Here is a 21,151-nt window from a genome sequence, read left to right as displayed (position 1 = left end):
GGGAATGGGGAGTTATTGTTTAATAGGTGCAGAGTTTCAGGTTTGCAAGATGAAAATATTATGTGGATGGATGGTGATATTTACACAACAACATGAATGTACATAATACAGCTGAACTCTACATGTAAAAATGGTTAAAGTGGCAAATTTTATGTTATATACATTTTACCAAAATTTTTTAAAAATTAGCGCACTTTACTGTATCAATGTTATACCTCAATGAAAAAGTGAAAGTGAAGTAGACAATATAAAATGTCCCATTTCCATTTAATTTCGGGAGCCACCAGAAGGGTTACATTGATCTCTGATAATTTCATGCAGAGTGGACAAGCAATTTCAGAGATCCTGACTGCAACATCTCAGCAGATTGTTGAACACTGGTATAAACAGATGATTTCCCTCCAATGCCGTGCCCATCTTCCGTAGTTTCTTGTGGCGTTCAAGTCCTCGTAATGAGTAACCTGTCTTTATCCTGGCAAAACTGCCTTCACTATGATTTCAATGCCAAAGAAATGACTGTTTGTATTGAACAAACTTAACAGAGCTTTAGTCCCCAGGAGATGTGTATTCTTCTCCTTCATGTTTGTTATAAAGTTTGCAGATCGCTATCCCTCTGGTTACTTAAGCTCTCTGGCCAATTCGGAGATTCTTCAGTGATTTGTTGTCTCAGTGTCCTCTCATCCTGGTCCATGTTCTCTTGGGGTGCCTACACAACTTGACTTTGTCCAGCTGCATGTCAGCATTTTGGAATTGGCTGCATGCAAACTGCTGGTGTCAGGGTATGTTTTGCATTGCTGGTTAAACTGTGTAGTTCACCTCTCTCCATTGCCACCTGGTCCAGGCCACCATTGTTTCTTGCCCGGAGAACTGCAACAAACTCCTGACTGGTCTTCTCATTCTCACTTGGCTTCCAGGCTATGGTACTTTTTCAGTGGCCAGGCGACCTTGGAAATAAGTCATTCCCTAGTTGAATTCCCTAGGTGGCTTCTCATTGCTCTTGGAGCAAAACCTAAACCCCACCCTGTGATGATGAAGGCTCGGCATTAAACTGATCCTTGCCTCCCTCTCCAACTTCAGTTCTTGCCAGTGGCTGGCTCCAGCCACACTGGCCTTATTAAGATACAGAACACGGGTATCATTTCCATTCTATTGCTACAGTTTGTGTCCGAAACCTTGGCCAGTGCAACACTGGCTGCTCCTCATGGGGAAACCAAAGGGAGGATGTGCCTGGCTTTAGAGAAATTCATCTCCAAGCCTGGAAAAATAAAAGCACTCATTTATCACTAATTGTGGGGATAGAATTAGCTGCAGTTTTTATGTGGAGGACAATGTTTATGAGCTTATTAATTAATTTGTTCATTGATTCAATATATATTGAGCACTTCACCACACCCAGGTTCTGTATCTCAAGCGAGGAGATGGGTAATTAAGTGATGGTTTTATTGTTGTTATGTCATAATAATTATGTATTTTAAATATTTCATAATAAACAATTAAAAAAATCATACCAATGAACTTGGTCTCCTTAACGCAGATTATTTTGAGCAATACCTACCTGGAGAATCTAGGAATAAGACTGTCCTTATTGATTAACCAAGATATGTCTAACCATCTCCTTGTCAAGGTTCATCTTTTTGGTGGCTTAATATTCCTTGAAGGTACTAGACTTTGGGATAATGTAGTGGGAATTGCTGGAATTTCCACTGAAGAGGAAGAGTCTGCTTTTGCCCATGTGGCCGGAGAGATCAGAGTTGGACATGAGCAACCATGTGGTTTTAAGGGGAAGAAAAAGTGATCAGGTTCTGCTCATCTTATCTGGTTAATAGTGATGGTGGCCACACGTCTCTACAGGACACTGAAGATCTGCTCTGGGGTTATCCATTTGTGTTCCAATGCTCTGTGGACTATCTTAGTGAAACATTGACCTTATAGTAGGATATTGTAACTACTGCAAAGTTGAACACTTCTGGCTCAGAATGGATCTACCTATTTGGGACTTTCATTACTGCAGAAAATAGTGCCAAACAAGGGCATTGTAAAATCATATTAAATAAAGGTTCCAGTACTGTTTAAGTTGGGTTTCTCAAGTCATTTATCACCTTCAGTTTAGTGTTTAGTAATGTGGCTTTTTAATGAAGACTTTCTTTCATAAAGTTAAAAGTCCAATCCTGATTGTCCTTTATCATCTAATACTTCACAGTGGTATTCGATTTCTGTAGCAGATTAGAAAACACTTAAACAGATAGGTCACCCATAGCTTAATCAGTGTTGCTTCTAAGCTATTGCTTTGCAATTGACTAATTTTGATTTCGAGCTGATTATTGATAATTGGATTGATTATTTAAAAATAAATTGTGTTTGAGCATGAGAACAAGGAGCTTTAAATATATCCACTGTGAAAGCAGCTTCTGCCCTACCAGCCAGGTTGCAAATGGGGGAAAAAGTGGTTTTGAATTGAATATTTGAGTATGTTTACTTCGTTATGAAAATGATTTAAAATGGAAGTTTTGGGGGTGGAAGTAAATAGAAAATGTCAGTCTGCTCATTTCAAGGAATAAGTTTTGAGGAATTGATTGAATAATCAATTTGGTTATGAGCAGCATTTCAACCATAGAAATAATTTACTGACACCCCCCTAGAGGGGGCAGCCTGCTGAATGTTCCATTCTGTCTATTTAACCTCTGGACTTTAGAGTAGAAGAATTGTAGCACCTCCAGAACTTGATTTATGGGAAACAGCTGTCTCCTGCTTGTGTCATGGTGATAAAATGTTTCACCATCTTGGGTGAATCTCATTCCTTGCAGAGGGGTCACGTGCTCAAGCAGCTGGGAGAATGAATGGGCGCAAGAAGAGAAGAGGGAGAGAAAGCAAATCAGGCGAGTCCGTTATGCTAACAAAAGCTGAAGATTAAATGTTAAAACAAACAAACAAAAAAACAACAAAAAAATCCAAGAAATACTAGATATCAATTGCTCAATCTGTGATAAACTACCTAGTCTAGACTGTGTATCCACCTCTCCATGGAGAAGATATATTTCTTTGTTAGGTTTTTTGGAGCTTCTACGATAAATCAGTTCATTAACTCAGACGTGCAATAAATAACATTTCATTATTTATTTTAAGTCAGCTTAATTTTGAATCCAGTTTCCTATCCCACCCATCAGGCAAAACATTCGCTTTCAGCTGTCTTACTGCCTTCCCTTTTCACAGGCATGTGCAAAGGTCCGGGAGGTACCAATTTCAATACCAGGGATGCATTGGGGACAGGTCATGGACCATCAGTTGAGAGTGGTAACATCTCCTTTCTGATACCCATGGTTTCTCTTGGCTTGGTAGCTCAGTTGCTTCTCTATCATCCTTAGAAATGATGGGTCTGTAGTGAAATTGGGAGATCTGGCACTTAGAATCCAGCCTGCCTCAGGGCACTGTGCAACCATCTTCTTCTTAGGACCCAGAGATGTCTGCCCCACTTGCAGTCTTCAGAGCCCCTTACCCCCATCCGGATGCCTGTCAAAGGCATTCTCACTCTCCCAGTCACTTTTCAGGTCACCTGTTCTAATCTCTCCTGTGGGTTTCTGATCCAAAGGTCATTAACTCCAATACCTACAACACTTAGGCAAGTGAATGAATGACATCCACCTGGTATAATGCAAGCACCATACACGGGGACTATAGTGAACAGGAGAGCATAATTCAAATATAAAGATATTCAGATACAATGAAATAAAACACAACACTATGCTGGTCAAATAGACCACCAATACATGTTACCTGACTTAGGCTTTAGCTAAAGGAAAGAAAAAAACATTAATTTCAGATTATATCTTTGTATTGCTATGAAAGGGAGTTGGGGGATTGTGAAGGTGGAGGGAAGAAGGGAAAAATATGGAAAGAGAAAGCATTCATATTTGAACAACTTATCTTGCTGTGCACACCTTGAAGGGGAAAAAGGAAGTGTGAATTTGCATGAATCTAGTAACCCCTCCCTTAAAAAGACCCATTGTTTCCTTTAGTTGATTGTAGCAGAATCACTTGTATGAAATAGAGCTCCACACGATGAGTACCTGACCTCAGTGACCATGTGAGAAGCCAGGGGATTTTGGAGGCGATGATACATTTCCACAAGTTAGAATTCAAAGACCAGAGCCCAACTGGTCACCAGAGCTTACTTGTCCTAAGTGAAATGAGGTTACTCCCCAATGTAGGATAGACAGGTGCCCTGCAATGCTCATTGTGGAAAATAAGCATCGAGTGGATATAACATATGCACATACCATGATATATTCTCTCTCTCTCTCTCTCAAATCTGTGTACATCTCTATCAAATCTATATATCTATCTATGTATTTACTATGTGTCTATCTATGTATCTATGCACATATGCATGTATATATTATGTCTGTATGTGTGTATCTATCTATCTATCTACATTTTCTACCAGTGTACCAATATCTTAATTCAGATGACTAAAGAGACATTTATGAAGTTAAATACCTACAAAGGCCAGGCCCATAAGGCAAATTCATGAATCCACTTGCCAAGTAATGTCTCATCTCCAGGGCAATGGGGAGTGGCAGAGACTGGAGAATTCATTATTAGCTCATTGTCATCCTTGTGGAAATGTCACTCCCTCTTACACTGCTGGACCATTCAATATTTCCGGAAAAAAGTATTCTAGGTTTTCATTAGAAATCTCCTGGTTTTTAAATGTTGGCAAATAAATTACATTAAAAAGGTATTTTGACCCAACGAAATGCATCTTCAGGCTATTTGCTGCCCACCAATTTGAAACATCTGCATCACACATTCACCATCCCTGTATTCCAAGTACCTACACGGAAACCGACGCAGAGCAGGTGTTCAGTAGAATATCTCTGGAATCAATGAATGAACACGTGCATGTAAATATTTAAAGATATTTTCCCCCCAAGTTTGGCTATAAGGAAAAGCACATTTTGTCCTCTGCACAAATCTAGAAGTAGTGGAGATTATGCATAGAGGTGATCTCCATCATCAAAAATAATAAGGAAGATGGATTCCCTGTTTTTCTTAACTGTAATGACAAAGTGTGTCCAGGACTTCTCCCAAGTAGGGTGACCAACCCTTCTGGTTTGCTTGGGGCTGTCCTGGTTTTAGCACTGAAACTCCTGCATCTCAGGAAACCCGCTGGCCTCTGTCAAACCAGAACAGTTGGCTACCGGGCTCCTGATCCTATTTGCTGTGACTCAGGGGCCTCTAAAATGCTGTAAGCAGATAGGTCGGTGTGCATGCATGACTGAGATTTTACCAGTTGGTGGCTGTGTGGTTATTTTGTTGCCACTCAGACGTAACCAGCTCTGAGGATCTCTCTCCATCACTGTTTGTTTAATGGCATGGCTTGGCATTGGTTCTCCCCAAACTGCTTGGCCATTATGCATCTTGATGGAACTATCTATGGGCTATTTTAACAGGTCCCTTGTCACCTGCTCAGGGCTGCAGATGATTCCACAATTTAGCTAATGCATTTTCATTATTTAGGTGACATTTTGCCTTGTGCAGTTTTAGGTAGAAATGTAAATCACTAGGGGTTCAGTTAGGCAGTTTCTCTGTGTCATGTGTAAACATGTAACTAATGGTCAAAACTCAGACCTGAGCAAGAGATCATTTTTTTCTCTCTCTCCCCTAATGTACAAGATGTATTTTAATATTAATTCCTCCTTTGTCCATATATCAATAATTGAGCACTGCATCAATTAATATGCTGAGCAAATTGCATTCCCCATCCTCTTGTTCACGACGTATTTCAGTAACGGAGATAATTTTCAAGATAAAGTATACAATTTAAAATGGATTAAAAAGAACAACTAATAAAGGAGAACTGATTCAGGGGAGTAAAAAAATTTGGATAATTTCAGCAAGTCTTAGCTGTGCATCCAACCCTGTGGATTTTTGTAGGGAGAGCCTGTCGAAATGATCAAGTTTTATGCACACTACAAAATTGCCCAGGTCTGCAATTGCAAAGGATGAGGGAGAAAGCAGAAGAAACACAGGCACACTCACACACACACACACACACACACACACATCTGGTCTCCTAACGAGGGCATGTGTATAATCTCCATCCGTAGGTTAGGAAGGCGAAACATTTGTGCTAGCAAGTCATTTTGAGGCTTTCCATTTGCTGAGTTTAGTTGGTGGGGTTTGGTTTTGTTTTTGATTTGCTGAATTGGCACAGAAGCCTCAATGGCCCATCCCCCTTCCCTTCTTACTTCCCGGTACACACCCGGGCTGAGAGCCCTGCACGGGGAAACGGCTGCCCCTGCACAGCGATGGGCAAGCAGCAGCCGCAGCGCAGGCAGCAGGCAGCCTCTGAGCCCGCAATGACACGGCGGAGTCGGTAGATGGCTGTAGACAAGTATGCTGAGCCGTGTGGTATAAAGAGCAATGAGTCTGGGGAGGCCTTGACCGACTGGATGCTGCTTTTCTCTGAAGTACATTTAAAGAGATAAAGGGGAAGCCGGTTGCTGCACATGTTCCTTTCTCTGCGGCTGGAGCTTGACTTTGAGTTTTTAAAAACATTTCTCAGATGCTGGCCTCCCAGAGTTAGATGCGCTTGCCTCAAGAGGAGCGGCCGCCTTCCTGTAAATTCCACCAGTGGGGACTTGCGTGAACCTCCCTCCAGCCATCAGGAAACGGTGTAGCGCCCGCCTGTTTATGGTTACACCATCGCTGTTATTATTAATACTACCAGTGTCCACGGGGTTTGTTTCTGCCACTGTTGCTGGCTGCCTAAAGTGTCTGGATTTGCTCATTAAGCAGCCACACCAAGAATTTGTTACCTAAGCAGCCTTGACAGGAAAGAGAGGAAAGGCAAGAGTTAGGAAGGAAAAGAAGAGAGAGAGAGAGAGAGAGAGAGAGAGAGAGGCAGCCTGAAGCAAGCCACATCACACACAGTGCCACTGAAGGGATGCTGTCCTCATAAACTCATAAACAAGCACACCAAACCTTGTTGTAAGGAAGCAAGAGGGACTCTAAGGACTTAACAGGAAAAGGCAAGATTTTCTACCCTACTGGTTTCAGTTTTTCTTCCAGATACTCTGGTGAAGTAAGGAGACTTCTGTTGGCTGACAGAGAGCCCTTGGTTTCTCTTTCAAGATGATGATGTATTTGTGGGTAGGTAGTCTGTCTCTCTCTCTCTCTCTCTCTCTTCCTCTCTCCCTCTCTCTCTTTCTCTCTGATTAATAAATTGACTTTGGGGATAAAGATTGCAGCCCAGAGTAATCGCATTTTGTGTAAGGTGATTATGCTTGTGGCAGGATAATCGCGCACTGCTCCAGTACATGTGCTTGCGTTTCCAGTGGGAGTTAAGCTAGACCTGGTTCATTAGCATTAAGCTGCAATTTTATTTTCAGTTGCAAAAAGGAAACAAACAAAAAAATGTGCGAGGGAATGCACGGCTTTCTTTTTTTCTTTGAAACACTGTGATGGTGAATTCAAAAAAAATAAATAAATAAAAGGTCTGGAAAAGCAGGTTGCAGGCATGAAGCAAATTTCTGCATCACTTGTAGCTGTGCGGGGTTTCGTCTAATTACCAAGAAGGAACCGTTCTGAGTCGTGGTGGCTTTTTTTGTTTGTTGGCTTTGTTTTGTTTTGTTTACTCTCACAAGTGACTACTTATTTGTCATTTTCGGGCTGAGTGTGGTAGACGCGAGTAGCGTGTTTTATTTGCCTTAACCAGGTGTGTGTTGTGTGCGTGTATTTTACAAGATCGCTCTTGCAAAACGTGGATTTCCGTGCACTTGTTCTGGCTTACTGATAAATATCGTGTAGTTATTGGCTGGTTTGTTTTTTCCAGGAGATGGCATTAAAATAAAAACGTTGAAGTGGGAACCTGTCGTTATGAATTATATTTAACTGTTGAAAATTTTAAAAATAGTAATCTGGCATGAAAGGCTTAGAAAAATTCCTTAATCATGTTGGGGGAGGGTGTGCAAATATATGTCCTAGTTTAGTTTGGCCACTGAAGGACCGGTGTGCATTTATCACCCCAGTAACCATAGACCTAGCTCTGAGATTTCATGTTAAAGATGGGGTGTCCCAAGGGAGGGAGGCCTTTGCAAGGTAAAACCCTACCTGTCTGTTTCGTCAGCATCATCATCATTGTTGGTTTTCATTGTTCAGCATACTTAGAAAAACCTCTTTTTATTCTTCTCCCTCCAATCACTCTTCTAGTTCAACTCTGATCCATGAACTTGTGTTTGCTGTTACGTAGAAAGCATCTTTGTCGAATTCTTTGTTAATCATGTCGGTTCTTTGACCTCTGCTGGTATCTCAGCCTGCCTTACCCCTCAGTGAGCTTTGCAATTTAGACTTTTTTTTTTCCTTTTTCCCCCCTCTTTTCTTTTGGCCATTTTCCTTTGTAGTGGCTTTAGATCCATTTCCACCCGGCTTATTTTTGCACAATTCAATACAATGAATTCTGCCAGTTGGGGACAGTCTCTGTTATTATTTTGTTGTCCTCTTAGGATAAGTTTCCACTTTAAACTTGCCTGTCATTAAAGAGGTGTTTAGAAATCTAAAATCACTAAAAAGCATAAACTTAGCGTCAACTTAATAGAGATAGTGTTACCTAAAAACACTGAATTTTCAAACCATTTATTTTTGACAGAGGAGTTTGAAACCATTAAAATTTTGAATGTTTACAAATGTTGATTTTTGAGCACCTAGAAGACTTGTCACGTGGGATCACGGTATCAGTCATTAAGGAAATAACTATGCTAGTGTTTCGGGGAAAGGAGTCTCTTTCGGTTTTTATTTGGTGAGTGGATTCTGGCTAATTGTAAACAAATTTCAATTCCTTTAGGTTGAAGTGACTAACAGTTTACTGGTCACACTTTTTCTCTGAGTTGCTAAGTGGCGTCCTTGATTTTATTTATGAAGTTTGCTGGCTCTTACACACATCGTGTTTGCAACTCAAAGCAGGGGAAAAGCATCGTGTGTCCCAGGCCTTCTTCCAGGTCCTCAAAACTCGCTAACCTGATTCCTAGGAATTAGTCCTCCACTTGTAAAAGCTGCGTCCTTCAATTCTTATTTTCCTCCTTCTGACCGATGCTTTTCGGGGCTACATGTTTTTATTAACTGCATTTATCAAATTGAAAAATGGTTACTACCTTCTTGCCCCATGCTCAATTATTCTATTTACGTCCTTAATTCAGATCTTTTGTTCTGCATTCAAAATATGGCAGGACTTTAAATGGGAACAGCTGGATCCGTGCCGTTTGAGGTGATACGAATTAGCAAGCTAGCATTAACGCTGTGAGGTTGGAGGGTTTTTCCATTCTTTTCTTCTTTTTTAATGCAGAGGCTCTGCTGTTGCCTTCTAGTCTGTAAATAAAGATACTCTAAATGTGGCTGATATCTCTTTTAAGAGCTCGTCTTGCTTTAGGAAAATGAGTCTTAGCTATATCCATGTATGAAAATAGTGTTTGCTGCTCTCTCATGGATATAAAAATGAAAATGAAGAGACATGGAGATACAGTAAAACAGATTCCGCAGTCAGTTTATTCCTGTCATTGTTTCTTAAATTTGTTAAGTAGGCTCTTTATATGCACCTACCTGTGTTAATGGTACATGCTTTCAGTGGAGTATATTTTTATTAAGATGGAAAACTTTTTCTCTGGGGGAGGTGTGGGAGCAGGTGGGGTAGAATCTTCGTTCTTTCCCTCTGTGCCCACTCAGTCATTTTAGTGTATCGAGACTGTCTTCTCAGGATGAGAAAGGCAATGGAATGCTTTGGAACAGTACTAATTAAAAACACAATGTAGCTCCTGTAAGCCAGTCTGATAATATAATTGCAGACGTGCAACATTGAAATCTTTCAGCGCCATCTAACATTTGTATATCCTTTCCTTAAATTTCCTTAAGAAGTTTTTCCTACATAAAAAAATAAGGTTGGTAGTTTTCAGTGTGCTTTATTTCCCCTGGGTGAGGACAGGTCAGTGTAAAGGGAAAAGATTGTTGAGGTCTCTAGCCTGGTTGCTCACTCCTGGGCAGTGTTGATTCACCAAACTCAGGTACAGGGGAGGAGAGAAACAGCGTCTCCTGGGGACTTCCAGAAAAAGCAAGGAAGTCATTTTAGCTTTTACTTGCCCTATAAAGCCCTTTTGGCCAGCACAGCCTCCAACTTGACTGTGGTTTTTTAATTTCACCAGCGTTAGCCTTTCTTGGAATACATTTGAGCTGTGTCTTCCCAGGGCTGGGCAGAACAAGCTGGCATCTGACACTTGATCGTCTAATTCAGAGATAAGATACCATTATCCCTAATCCCTTAGGTCCTGGACCCAATGGTCCCCAACTTACACTCCACTGCCGTGGGTGTTCTTTTTTGACTTGGAAACCTTTTCATTTCTCTTTACTTCTTTTCTCTCTTAAAACAGAGAACCATTTCTATTTTATTATTTCTACTCAAATGTATTATTTTGTGTACCAGGAGCACTCTTCCTCTCTTCTTGTTACTTGTAGTTAAAGTACTGCAATTTTTCTTTTAACTTTCTTATCATTTTATCATTTTCCCCTATTTTTTTAGAAACAGAGTTTTAGACATACATATCTAGGCTTAAAATGGGTGGAGAAGAGCAACAAGTAGGGAATTTCCGAGTGATGTAAGGACAGGGGAGAGACAGTCGCCCCACTCGGCAGCATCTCTGCTTTTGCCCGTGTACTTCAATCTCTTTAAGAAAAGGAATAACTAAAAACCCATCATCCTTTCCACAGGATCCTTGGAGTCCTGTATCTCCCATTGTGCATTACCCTTGGCAGAAACTCCACCAACCAGAATATTCCATTCTCAGCCTGCTCCTAGAAAACTTAAGAAGTAGCTGAACCTACCTGCAGCCTGTCTTCTGCATTTTTATCCCAGTCTGGGTATTTGGGGAACCTCCTCTGAAATCTCCATTTTCTGTCCTGAATGCCTAAAGCTTTTCCTGCTCTATGCTCTGCATTCTAACACTGGGTTATAAACTGACTATGGATTCCCTGATTTATAGATTCTAGATAGATCAGAGATGATGCATAAATTATAGATATAGACTGTAGTTGTTTTATGTTCTAGGGTCATCATGCCAATTTAATTTAAACTCCTTTAGGGCAGAAACAACATCCCTTTCTTTTATTTTAACATTTGCCTTCCTTCTTTAGTTCAAACAAACAATACAAGAGTCCTTTGTAGCAAAATTAGTCAACCAGAAGAAAATAAATAGCACTAACTCTTCTAGCTCCTAAGAGATATACCTAAATATTAACACTAGGTAATTTCTTATATTTTTCCAACACACACACATATATGCACACACGTTTATTTTCGCAATTTGGAAGCAACATTGATTATACGGATTATAAGGCCATTGAATTATTAAGAGGGTTTGTTGTTTATTTCTGCTGTGTGTGTGTGTGGCAGCCAAAATGCTACCACATTAAAAAGCCATATCAATTGTAGAACACATCTCAGGTTCAGATACGTTGAAATGTGAAGAAGGAAAAAAAGAAAGCCTATGAGAAGGGAATATTCTGTTTGAAAAGATGAGATCATATGGTTTTAAAACTTACTGTTTTGTAACCTGCTTTTATCACTCAACATTTTGTGCCATGAACTATTTTCCACAACAACATCTCTTATGCCGGAATAGGTGCTGAGCCAGTGTATGGATATTTCATAATTTAACCAATTCTTTACTTGTCAGCTGTTCCTGATTATAAAAATCTTCCCTAGTACCTAGCATGATAATATATTCATTAAGCATATATGCATTCAGTTTGTTGATTATTTATTAAACCTTTATTGAGCACAAACTGTATGTCAGTCATTATACTGGGCCCTGGGGAATACACACTTAAGTAAAAGACATGCTGAGAGTTAGGAAGTGCTGAAAATGGACTCTTGATTGTTACTATTAATCACCTGTTGACTACAATGCACAGATTTGCTCATTTTTTGTTCCTGCTTCAGATCTTTGCTCACCTTCGCCATATCCAACCCTAACACACCCTCCTTTTCAGTGTGATTCCTATTTCCGCTTTGGTGCACAGGAGGCCTGAGCATGGTTTATTTTTTCCAGGTTAGTTGACCCATTAATTGAAAGGTTCTTTTTGTGGAAACTTGTGCTAGAGATTGCAGGTGGCAACCAAAGAAAACATGTATTTTGTTGTGGGGAGAAAGATTTCAGTGCTTCATCCCAAAGCTGAGAATTTCTATGTTTTCTACAGCTGGACTGCTTTGTGGTAATGCCTCAGGAATACAAAGAAGACTCCTTTTCCTCTAAGGGATTCTGATTCAGAAAGTCATTTTTATTGACCTGGCAAGTTCATTTAGCACCCATACTGGTCACCGTATATCTTGATTAGGAGCTGAGACGGTGGACCCAGTAACTCTGGTTACTGTGATGAAGATGCTCATCCTTACTCATCTCTTACCTTTCCTGACTGCAATTCTGTTGAAATCCCCTCTATTGTCTCTACATCACCTGGGGCAGCTCAGAGCCCCAAACACACTTTGTTCCCTCAAACACTCCAACCAACATTCTCTTCCTCCAAACCCAGCACACCTCCTCTTCTGCATTCCAGCAAGGGAACATCTGTAATGTTGCCTAAAGATGTTTTTAAACATTTGCAGAGGACTAGTTTCCCAGCCTCTTTAAGTCAGAGGTACCCATTAGTTCAGATACTCTTCAGGCCTTCATGAGCAACCCAACCTTCCAGTTGATGAGAGGGAAATTGGATGGACTGAAATTCAATGAATGGGAGCTCATTTATGACTTACATCTTTCCCCCCTCTGGCTTAACCATTCATGGCCTCTACTCACTGCACACTCTCTCTGGCAGAGGGAGTAATACGTTATTTTCCGCTTGAGCACCCAGAAGCCATTGATGTAAATTGATTGGTACTTTTTTTGTATTTTTCTGAAATTCTGTTTACATGCACATTCCTCTTTGTCTGTAAAGTGATTTGTATCATAGAGCCCCATCCATTTTTCTTTCCAATCTAATCATGACACTAAACTCATTGAATTCTTGTGTCTAAAGATTCTTGCAAAAATAATGGTTCAACTATATAGGGCAGCAAATACATAGCATTGCATCGAAGGAAACAAAATTAAAAAATGGGCCAATACTTTCTCTCAGTAGGAAATTCTAGGCACTAGGTTTGTATTCCTTCCTGATATATTTTTTAAGGCAAGACCTTGAGTATTAATAGAAAAGTGTTATGGAGGCTTTATGTGTAAGTTTTAAATGTAGTTGTTGGCCAACTCTGCAAGTTCTTTAGCTGTGAAGAATCGTAAAAAGCTGACTTAATGGGAAGCTTTCCTTCTGTTCTTCATTTTACATTTTGAGTGGTGTTTCACATACCTTTAGAAAATTTCACAAACCTCAGTCAAACACTTGATCAAACGACGCAGGTTTGAACGACATAAGCAAATTAGTTTCTGTATAAACCTTGCGTCCCCATTCAGAGAAGAACAAATTGAAAAATTGATATCCAATACCAACAAGATAATTTCGGGAAGCAGTATAGCATTGTTTTGACAACTAAGGAACATGAAGCTTTTAGGACAAATAGAGAGAGAAATGCACATTGTGCTTTCCATTTATTACCTGAAGACATCTTAGGTGGAAATTCAAGAAAATAATTGGGAGGGAGATGAAGGTGTAGGAAGAGGAAGATTTGGAGATGATTGGGGGAAATTTAATGCGATTTCAAGCGGGATTGCATAGAATGCACCATGGCTGTCTTTGCCTTCTGAATCTCTTGTTCCCCGTGGTTTTATCGCTTAGAGTCAGACTTTCAAATTTTATATATTGGATTGACACTCCTAGGTACCTTGATGTGGGGATTTCTGTATTGCTTTTGCAGTTTTTATTATTGATATATTGTTCATCCCACTCCAATGTCTTTCCAGTGGATTAGGTGGTATGACTGAGACGGGAGATGGCCTTAGATAAGTGCAGACTATAAAAGAGTGTGTGTGTGCGTATGTTGAGAGAGAGATTGAGACAGAAAGACAGACAAAGAGAGCTCTCTGCTTACACTTAAACAGCTTGCCATGGATAACATTTGGTTTATCTGCTTTTTAATTTGCCCCACTCTCTTAATACCTAAAGAACAGACTTCAATTTTCCTGTAAATCAAAGACAAATGTTCATTGCAGAATAATCTTTTTCCTACTAAAGAGTGACTTGCAATTCCGTTATTTGAAAATCTGTTTATATTTTATTGACAAAGTTCATAATTTGTTCTGGCTCCAATATTCTGTCTTAATAGAACCCACGACAAAATGAAAATTTGGCTAAATTTTTATCAGCAATGTGGACTTGCTTGCTTTCTTATATTTGGCTATATCTTTTCTATGTCTGTGAATTACGTTGTGAGTCCTTTCACATGAGGCTGTGCTTGAGCCTCCTCTGTCCTTGGATGTCATGATACACACCAAATGGGTGGTCAAAGTATGTTTATTGATGATGGTCATGTTCACAAGATCTCGGTGCATCACCAGACAAATAGGAATTTGTTTTTTAATCCATTTATTTTTTCAAAAATAATTACTGAGAATTTCCAAGTGTGTTGGACATTGTGTGTACTGAGAGTTGGGGACCCAGGGAGCATGATATGGTCCAGTCCTCATGTAACCTATATGTAGTTGAGGAGACAGATAAAACAAAACACAGCAAAACAAAGCAAGAGTGGTAGTGAAGGAGCGAAACCAGTAAATAAAGGGCTTTAGCTAAGACTCATGGTTACAGAACTAAGTTGTGTTCAGAGAGAATATATGGACTCACATATCTGAGAAGTTAAAGATAGACTTTCAAGGCCCAGTGGACGCAGGTAGTCAAGCCATGTCTTTGGGACGATAGACTCAGTTTCTCAGACCCACTTTCCTTGTGTTCTCCCCACAAGGTGGCTAACGTGGCCTCTCATGGTTCCAAGCTGACATCCACTATGATAGCAGCCCATTGGATCAACCACACTCATCCAAGAAGTAGCAGGTTCCAAGAAAAGTTCTAAGGCCAATTCTGTTGCACCTGGATTGGGTCTCCTACCCACCTGGAACCAACTCCTGAGACTGAGTGTCCATGCTTGGATAAAATACTCACTGTTTGGAGCCCGAGAGTAGGCTTAGCTCCAAAAACACATGAGTTGAGAGTAGAGGAGAGGTGGCTTCCCAGGAAATATTAAAGAGCTGTTACCAGAAGGAGAAATGAATGCCAGTTAGGTAAAAACAACAGATGCCCCTGATGCAAATAAATACACATTATAATTACAGCTTGCAATGAGATCTAAGACAGAAACAGACAGGGTGCTTGTTTAATAGAATAATAGGAGGGGGGTTAGGAATGTGACATCAGGGAAGACTTTTCCAAGAAGGAGTCTTCTCAGCTGGGACCTGAGGGCTAGGAGTCTGCTAGCAGGGGCGAAGCTGCTAGGTAGAGGTGGGGGTGAGGAAGACATTGTGTGCGAGGAAGTTCCAGAAGGCCAGGTTGGCAAAAGCTCAGAGTGCAAGGGAGCATGGCCAGAGAGAGAGTTCTGAGGTGGGCAGGAACCAGGCCCTCCGTGTTGGGTGAGCGCTGAATTGCACTCCGCCCCCTATCAGAGATCCACATCCTTCGTGCAACATCCTAGAAGTAAAGCAAGGGAGAGAGACCCTAGCCAAAGTGGGAGAGAAGAGTAAGAGAGTGAACTTCTTTTTTTCTCTATTTTGATTGAGAAGTGTTACAGAACCGAGCAGTCATTTATCTCCTAGGATTTTAAGCACCTCTCCATCTGCTACAAATAACCAAATTCCAATCAATTTGACTTTGCTCTCATTCATAAAAGGCAAGTACACATAAGCACTAAAACCACCGCCTCTCTACATCCAGCTCTGATCCATATTTTCAAAGAAACCCAAGGCTCAGACTTCTACAATGACTCCTTTACGTGTGCTGAATCAGCAGGCTTCTCGTGCTTATTTACCAAAAAACTCTGATGAGCGAGGAGAGGAATAAAGGATAAACTTAAAAAAAGAGAGAAATTGAAATGTACTGAAACTCTGAGGTCTCCTGCAGAGCTGCGGGGCAAAGGGATGGGAAATCCTTGAATAAATCCCAGCGCTTTACACGATGGCCCCCTCTGCCCAGTCACGGAGCACTTTTGGTTGACGATCAGAAATACAAAACAGTTTAATAATAGTGAGTGTTGTTAGGAATTTCAAGTATCTTCAAGGGCATTTGACTCAAATGAGCTCAGTGATGGAGTATTCAAGTACAGAGAGTGTTGTTAATGTGCTAAATTAAAAGGCTAATCAAAGAGACAAGTGCTACAAATGAGAACAGGAACACAGTTAGTTAATGGAGGACTGAGAGTCAGAAGGGAGGGAGCGATTTTTTTTTCCATAGGCATGATGACTTCACATTTTCCCTGACACCCTCAATGTTTTAAACCAATGAAAGGAGCAAAAACTCTTATGCTGTGCTTTCATTTGTAAAATTAAGACAAAGGTAACAACTTTATTTATTTGTTATAAAATAAATAAGCCATGGGGATATAATATATAGCACGGGGAACATAGTCAATAATATTGTAGCAACTTCACCGGGGGACAGATGGTAACCAGACTTACCGTGATGATCAGTTGGTGATGTTTGTAAATATCACACTGTGTTCTACACCTGAAACTAACATAATGTGGTATGTCAATAATACTTCAATAAAAAAGAGGGAGCATATTTTATGAAAGAAAAGGAATTTTGCACACACACATGCACACACTCACATAGGCACCCTCAAATATATACAATGTGTTAACATGTTTCTTATGAGAATATAGGACACTGCAGTGGTTAAGATCATGGACTTTGCAGTGAGGCAGAAATGTATTCAAAATCAAGCCCTTCCACAATCATCTGCATGTAACCCTCAGTTTCTCCATCTTTAGCATGGGGCTAATAGTAGTTCATGAGGTTGCTACTCAGCTGGTAGCGGTGAGCTCCACACCAGGTGCTTATGGCCAACAGCCTTTTAGATTAATTGCTGCTTCCTTCTGGTGGGTCTGTCCAAACTATCTTGCTTGTTTAATGTTTTGCACATCACCATTGCTTAGTGTTTTTCTCAAAAAGTTGTGGTGAAGATCAAATGATGTATTGCAGGAAAAGTACATAGAATAGTACGTGGCTGGTAGTAGGTGTTTGGTAAAAGTGAATTATAACCACTATTACCATTATTATTGTGACAAACAACCTCTTCTGCATGTGTGTAGGTGAAGGATGAGGGTGGGTGTGCACAGTGCAGGGGTGAGCCCTCCATCTAGCCACAGTGGGCAATGGTTCAAAGACAGAGGGGTTTGGTGGCAGCCAGGCATGGGTTCAAACTCACTGTGTACCAGGTTCTTACTGCGTGACCTTGGGCATTTTATTAACCTCTCTGTAAAGTGGGGGTGATACCTGAAGAGGCATAAGGATGAAATGACAGGACCATTTTTAGTGCCGAGTCTGAAAGGCGAGACTTCATGCTCTTTTCTTCCCTTTTACTAAATAAAACTCTCAAGTGGAGGAAAAAAAGCTTCAGAAAGGGATGAAAAGAAAAGAAAATAGAAAATGAAAGCGGTTTTTAAATTGGGGCTCTAAAGGAATTAATTGAATTCTGGTAGCAGTGTTCTGAAAAATGGGCAGAAGAAAATACCCATGAAAAGTCTTTTAAATAGAATAATGATTACTTTCTGTATGAAAATAAAAATAATATTTGGATGTTAAAAATAGGAAATGTGAACTGAAATAAGAATAAGAACATTAATCCCCTGAACCTATTGGTCACCACTGTTAATATGTTGATATATTTCTCCATCTTTTAAAATATCAATATTTCTGAATTTACTTGGATATCCTTTTCCCTCCAAGGTTGGTAACATACTGGAAATATATTTTCATACAAATTATTTTAGAAATACTTTCTGTTACTACAGTTTTTTGAAAATAAGAGTTTTTAAAGTTGATAACATTTTTTAGCATTTGGATGTACCAATGTTTTCTTACCCATTTTCTTATTGTTGGATATTAGGTTTTTTACTTTTTAATTTTAACATATATCCTGATAAATATTAATGAAATGAACAATAACAACTTAAAAATGTACAAAGTGGGCAGAAGAGAGTGAACAGATCATTCAGACAGGAAGAATAAAAGGGACATAAATATAGGACATTGTGTTCATCCTCCCCAGTGTCAAATAAATGCAAACTAAGACAAATATATTGTCAAGTGGAGAAAAATATTTAAAAGAATAGTATACTAATAGCTTGCTGGAGTTTGAAAATACTCAGTCTCATACAATTTTGGTAGAAATCTAAGCTGCTAAACCTCTTTTGAGGTGAGTTTGCAAGTATAAATATTTTTTGAAAAGAGAGAGGCTGTACTTATGACCTGACAAAGGGTTATTTCCAAAGGAAATAATCATTGACACAGGAAAAAATATTATGGACAAGGGTATCTGATACTAAGTTATTTAAATATATGAAATATTTTCTCAAGTTTTCCTTAGGAAGAGAATAAAAGCCAATATCTCATGATACAGTATTTTTTGGAGAACAAATGATGCCTTCAGTCGTGTGTCCAGTATTAAGATAGTGTATGCTGACATTGGCCTGTGTAGGACCCATTCCCATGGCTGGGAATTTATTCTTTCTACACCAGCACGACACAGATAGAAACTAAGGCAGTTCTGCGCCAGCTCTTCTTTAGCCTGGAGAAATTTATCATGTGCCATTGTGCATGAAGAATGTACTATTCATGAAGGTAGGAGGGAATTCAGGACAAAATTAATACTCGTACGCGATGGCAAGAAATCTCTGAGTTACATTCCAGAGTAGTGGTACTGGTAATCATAGAATATAGTATATGAGTGACATCAGAGAATTTTAGATGGAAGAAAGAGGCTCCCAGAGAGAAATGAGGTACCCAAGTTTATACAATCTAAAGCAGGTATGGAAAGGAAGCAGTGATAGTTTTTGAAAAGACTATATGACAGTTAAGACTAAGATGAAAGTTTATTGTAAGGTTATCGGGAGCTGCATTTTGTGAGCGCGAGGCTTTAAGATATGAAGAGTGGGTATTCAATGTATGACATATTTTTTTAAACATTTGCTTCCCACCAAAGACAAATGCAGATTTTGCTCCCAAGCCTGTCCCTGTCCCCAGCCCCTCTTGATGTCAGAACTTGGCTAACATTCAGCAATCAAGGAGTTGGAATTTCTGACTTCTAAACCAGTACCATTTGGCTCTGGTCTGTCTACAACCCAGGTCCAGGGATTGTACAGTTGAGATAAGGGTGAAACCCAGTCTTTGCTCCCCTCACCAAGCCACGTGCTATAGCTGGGAACTGCATCCACCCAGAGGGAAGGGTACCATTTTATTTTCACAAAGATTACATAAGCTGCCAATTCTTGCACTCTGAGTTTGGCCTGCCCAGAGAAGGATGCCTTTTTTTTCCTTTTAACTCATATGAAAACAATGTAGGCAGGCAAAGTCCTGCCAGAGTCTACTCTTTCCCTTTTCAAAAAAATACCCCAAAAACAAAACACTCCTCTCACTCTTTGTCACTGGACCCAGTTCAGCTGCTATTTTCAGGGGCTTTCCCCACTAAAGTTCAAATCTGTGAAGCGAGATGAAAATGTCTGCCTTGATTCTAACTTTATAGAGGAAGTCTATTGTGTATATTTCCATAGACTATTGGGTTCCCTTAGCCTAAACGTGAAGAAGGACCCAATGCTGAGCCTAAATCTTACTCAAGGCCTTGGGATTGTCTTTAGTGAAGTGTTAAATAGCACTTTTCAAGCATTCACTTTTTTAGGTGTCTTCACAGGATTTAAAGGAAGAATAAAACATGCCAGGATATTTATGAATCATGAGATTTAATAGAGACCAAAGTAGATCTTATTATTGATGTGCTTACTGCTTCATTAAATTCCCCTTAAGGTTTGCGGCATGGATATGGATCATTTGCAATAATAATTATGCAGTGATCGATTGATTGGGTCTGGCATTGCACTTGTCACCTTGAAATGCAAAATCCATCTATTTTCGACAGTGTGAACATTTCTTGCTAATCTTGCACACCAGCATGCAATAGTTTATTTTATGGAGAAAGTGCAATTTATAAAGTTTGGAGACTTAACATTAACCTTTTGCTAAAAAATGAAGTATCACTTGTCATCTTACAAAGAAATGAAAATCATCCAACCAGCAATTTTTTGAGATTAGAAAACACACTCTAATTTCAAAAGAACTTTTCAAACCGAAAAATGCGTGTACTCCAATTGAGTGCTACAAGTATGTGGTGAGTATTGGAATTGACTGAGTCTTCACGTGGAGCATGGATGATACAATTGCACGTTTGAGCCTAATTCTGCTTGTCTGTATAGACACACACACACATCTCAGTCTTAATGAATTTAGAAATGCAGTATAATAATTGGTGTGAAATAGATTTACAAGATATTGCTAAGTTAAGAGATGGTAAATGGAAAAAAGTATATACAATAAAGTCCCATTTGAAATATATTAAAAATAATAACGTCATGAGGGCAGGTGTGATTACTATCCCTACTATGCTATGACACTGAGGGTTAGAGAGGTTAAAGTTCCTAAAATTTATGATCTAATAAGTGTCAGAGAATCAGGGTTTGAACCCAGAACATCAGTCTTCAGAGGCTGTGCTTTGCAACTATCCGTTTCTAAAATTGCGTATATACACCAAGATGGTAAGAGTGGTTGGTATGACTGATTGCTACTTTCTTCTTTTTGCCTCTCTGCAGCTTCTAACTTTGTCTATTATGTATAGTGATATTTACATAATAAAAATCATTTAGAGAAATATAAATAAATAAATCAATTTGTGTCGAACAGGACATACTAACCAGCAAGCATAGTGGTATCAGAATTTGTATGAAAAGACCTCCACGGTGCTGAAAAATAGTCCAGAAGTCTCCAGTCCTGTGATCTGGAATGCACTTAACTCTAAGCCACAAGAAACTACCAGTACCTAATGACACCATTTGCAAAAGCTCTTCACAAGTGTGAGAACACTCAAACAGCTGTTTCTGTTTGCTGACCCGAGTCTCTCTTTCAAACATGCCTGGATGCTTAGAATCTG

General features: G+C 39.6%; 1 protein-coding gene across 33 annotated transcripts in view; it reads left to right on the top strand.

The window, feature by feature from the left end:
* Positions 1-21,151, top strand: part of RBFOX1 (RNA binding fox-1 homolog 1) — a 1,969,097-nt gene that overhangs the window by 1,420,205 nt on the left and 527,741 nt on the right. The window contains exon 1 of one of the 33 annotated variants that reach the window (XM_070484998.1): positions 6,279-7,152. The exons of the other annotated variants lie outside the window; for them this stretch is intronic. Coding sequence (XP_070341099.1) covers positions 7,135-7,152 — 18 coding nt within the window. The 5' untranslated portion in view covers positions 6,279-7,134. Of the gene's footprint in view, positions 1-6,278; positions 7,153-21,151 lie in introns of those variants that run through there. 33 annotated transcript variants of the gene reach the window in all.

Source organism: Equus asinus, chromosome 14 (assembly GCF_041296235.1).
Source record: "Equus asinus isolate D_3611 breed Donkey chromosome 14, EquAss-T2T_v2, whole genome shotgun sequence".
Lineage (NCBI taxonomy): Eukaryota > Metazoa > Chordata > Mammalia > Perissodactyla > Equidae > Equus > Equus asinus.
This window is presented reverse-complemented; position numbering and strand designations above follow the sequence as displayed.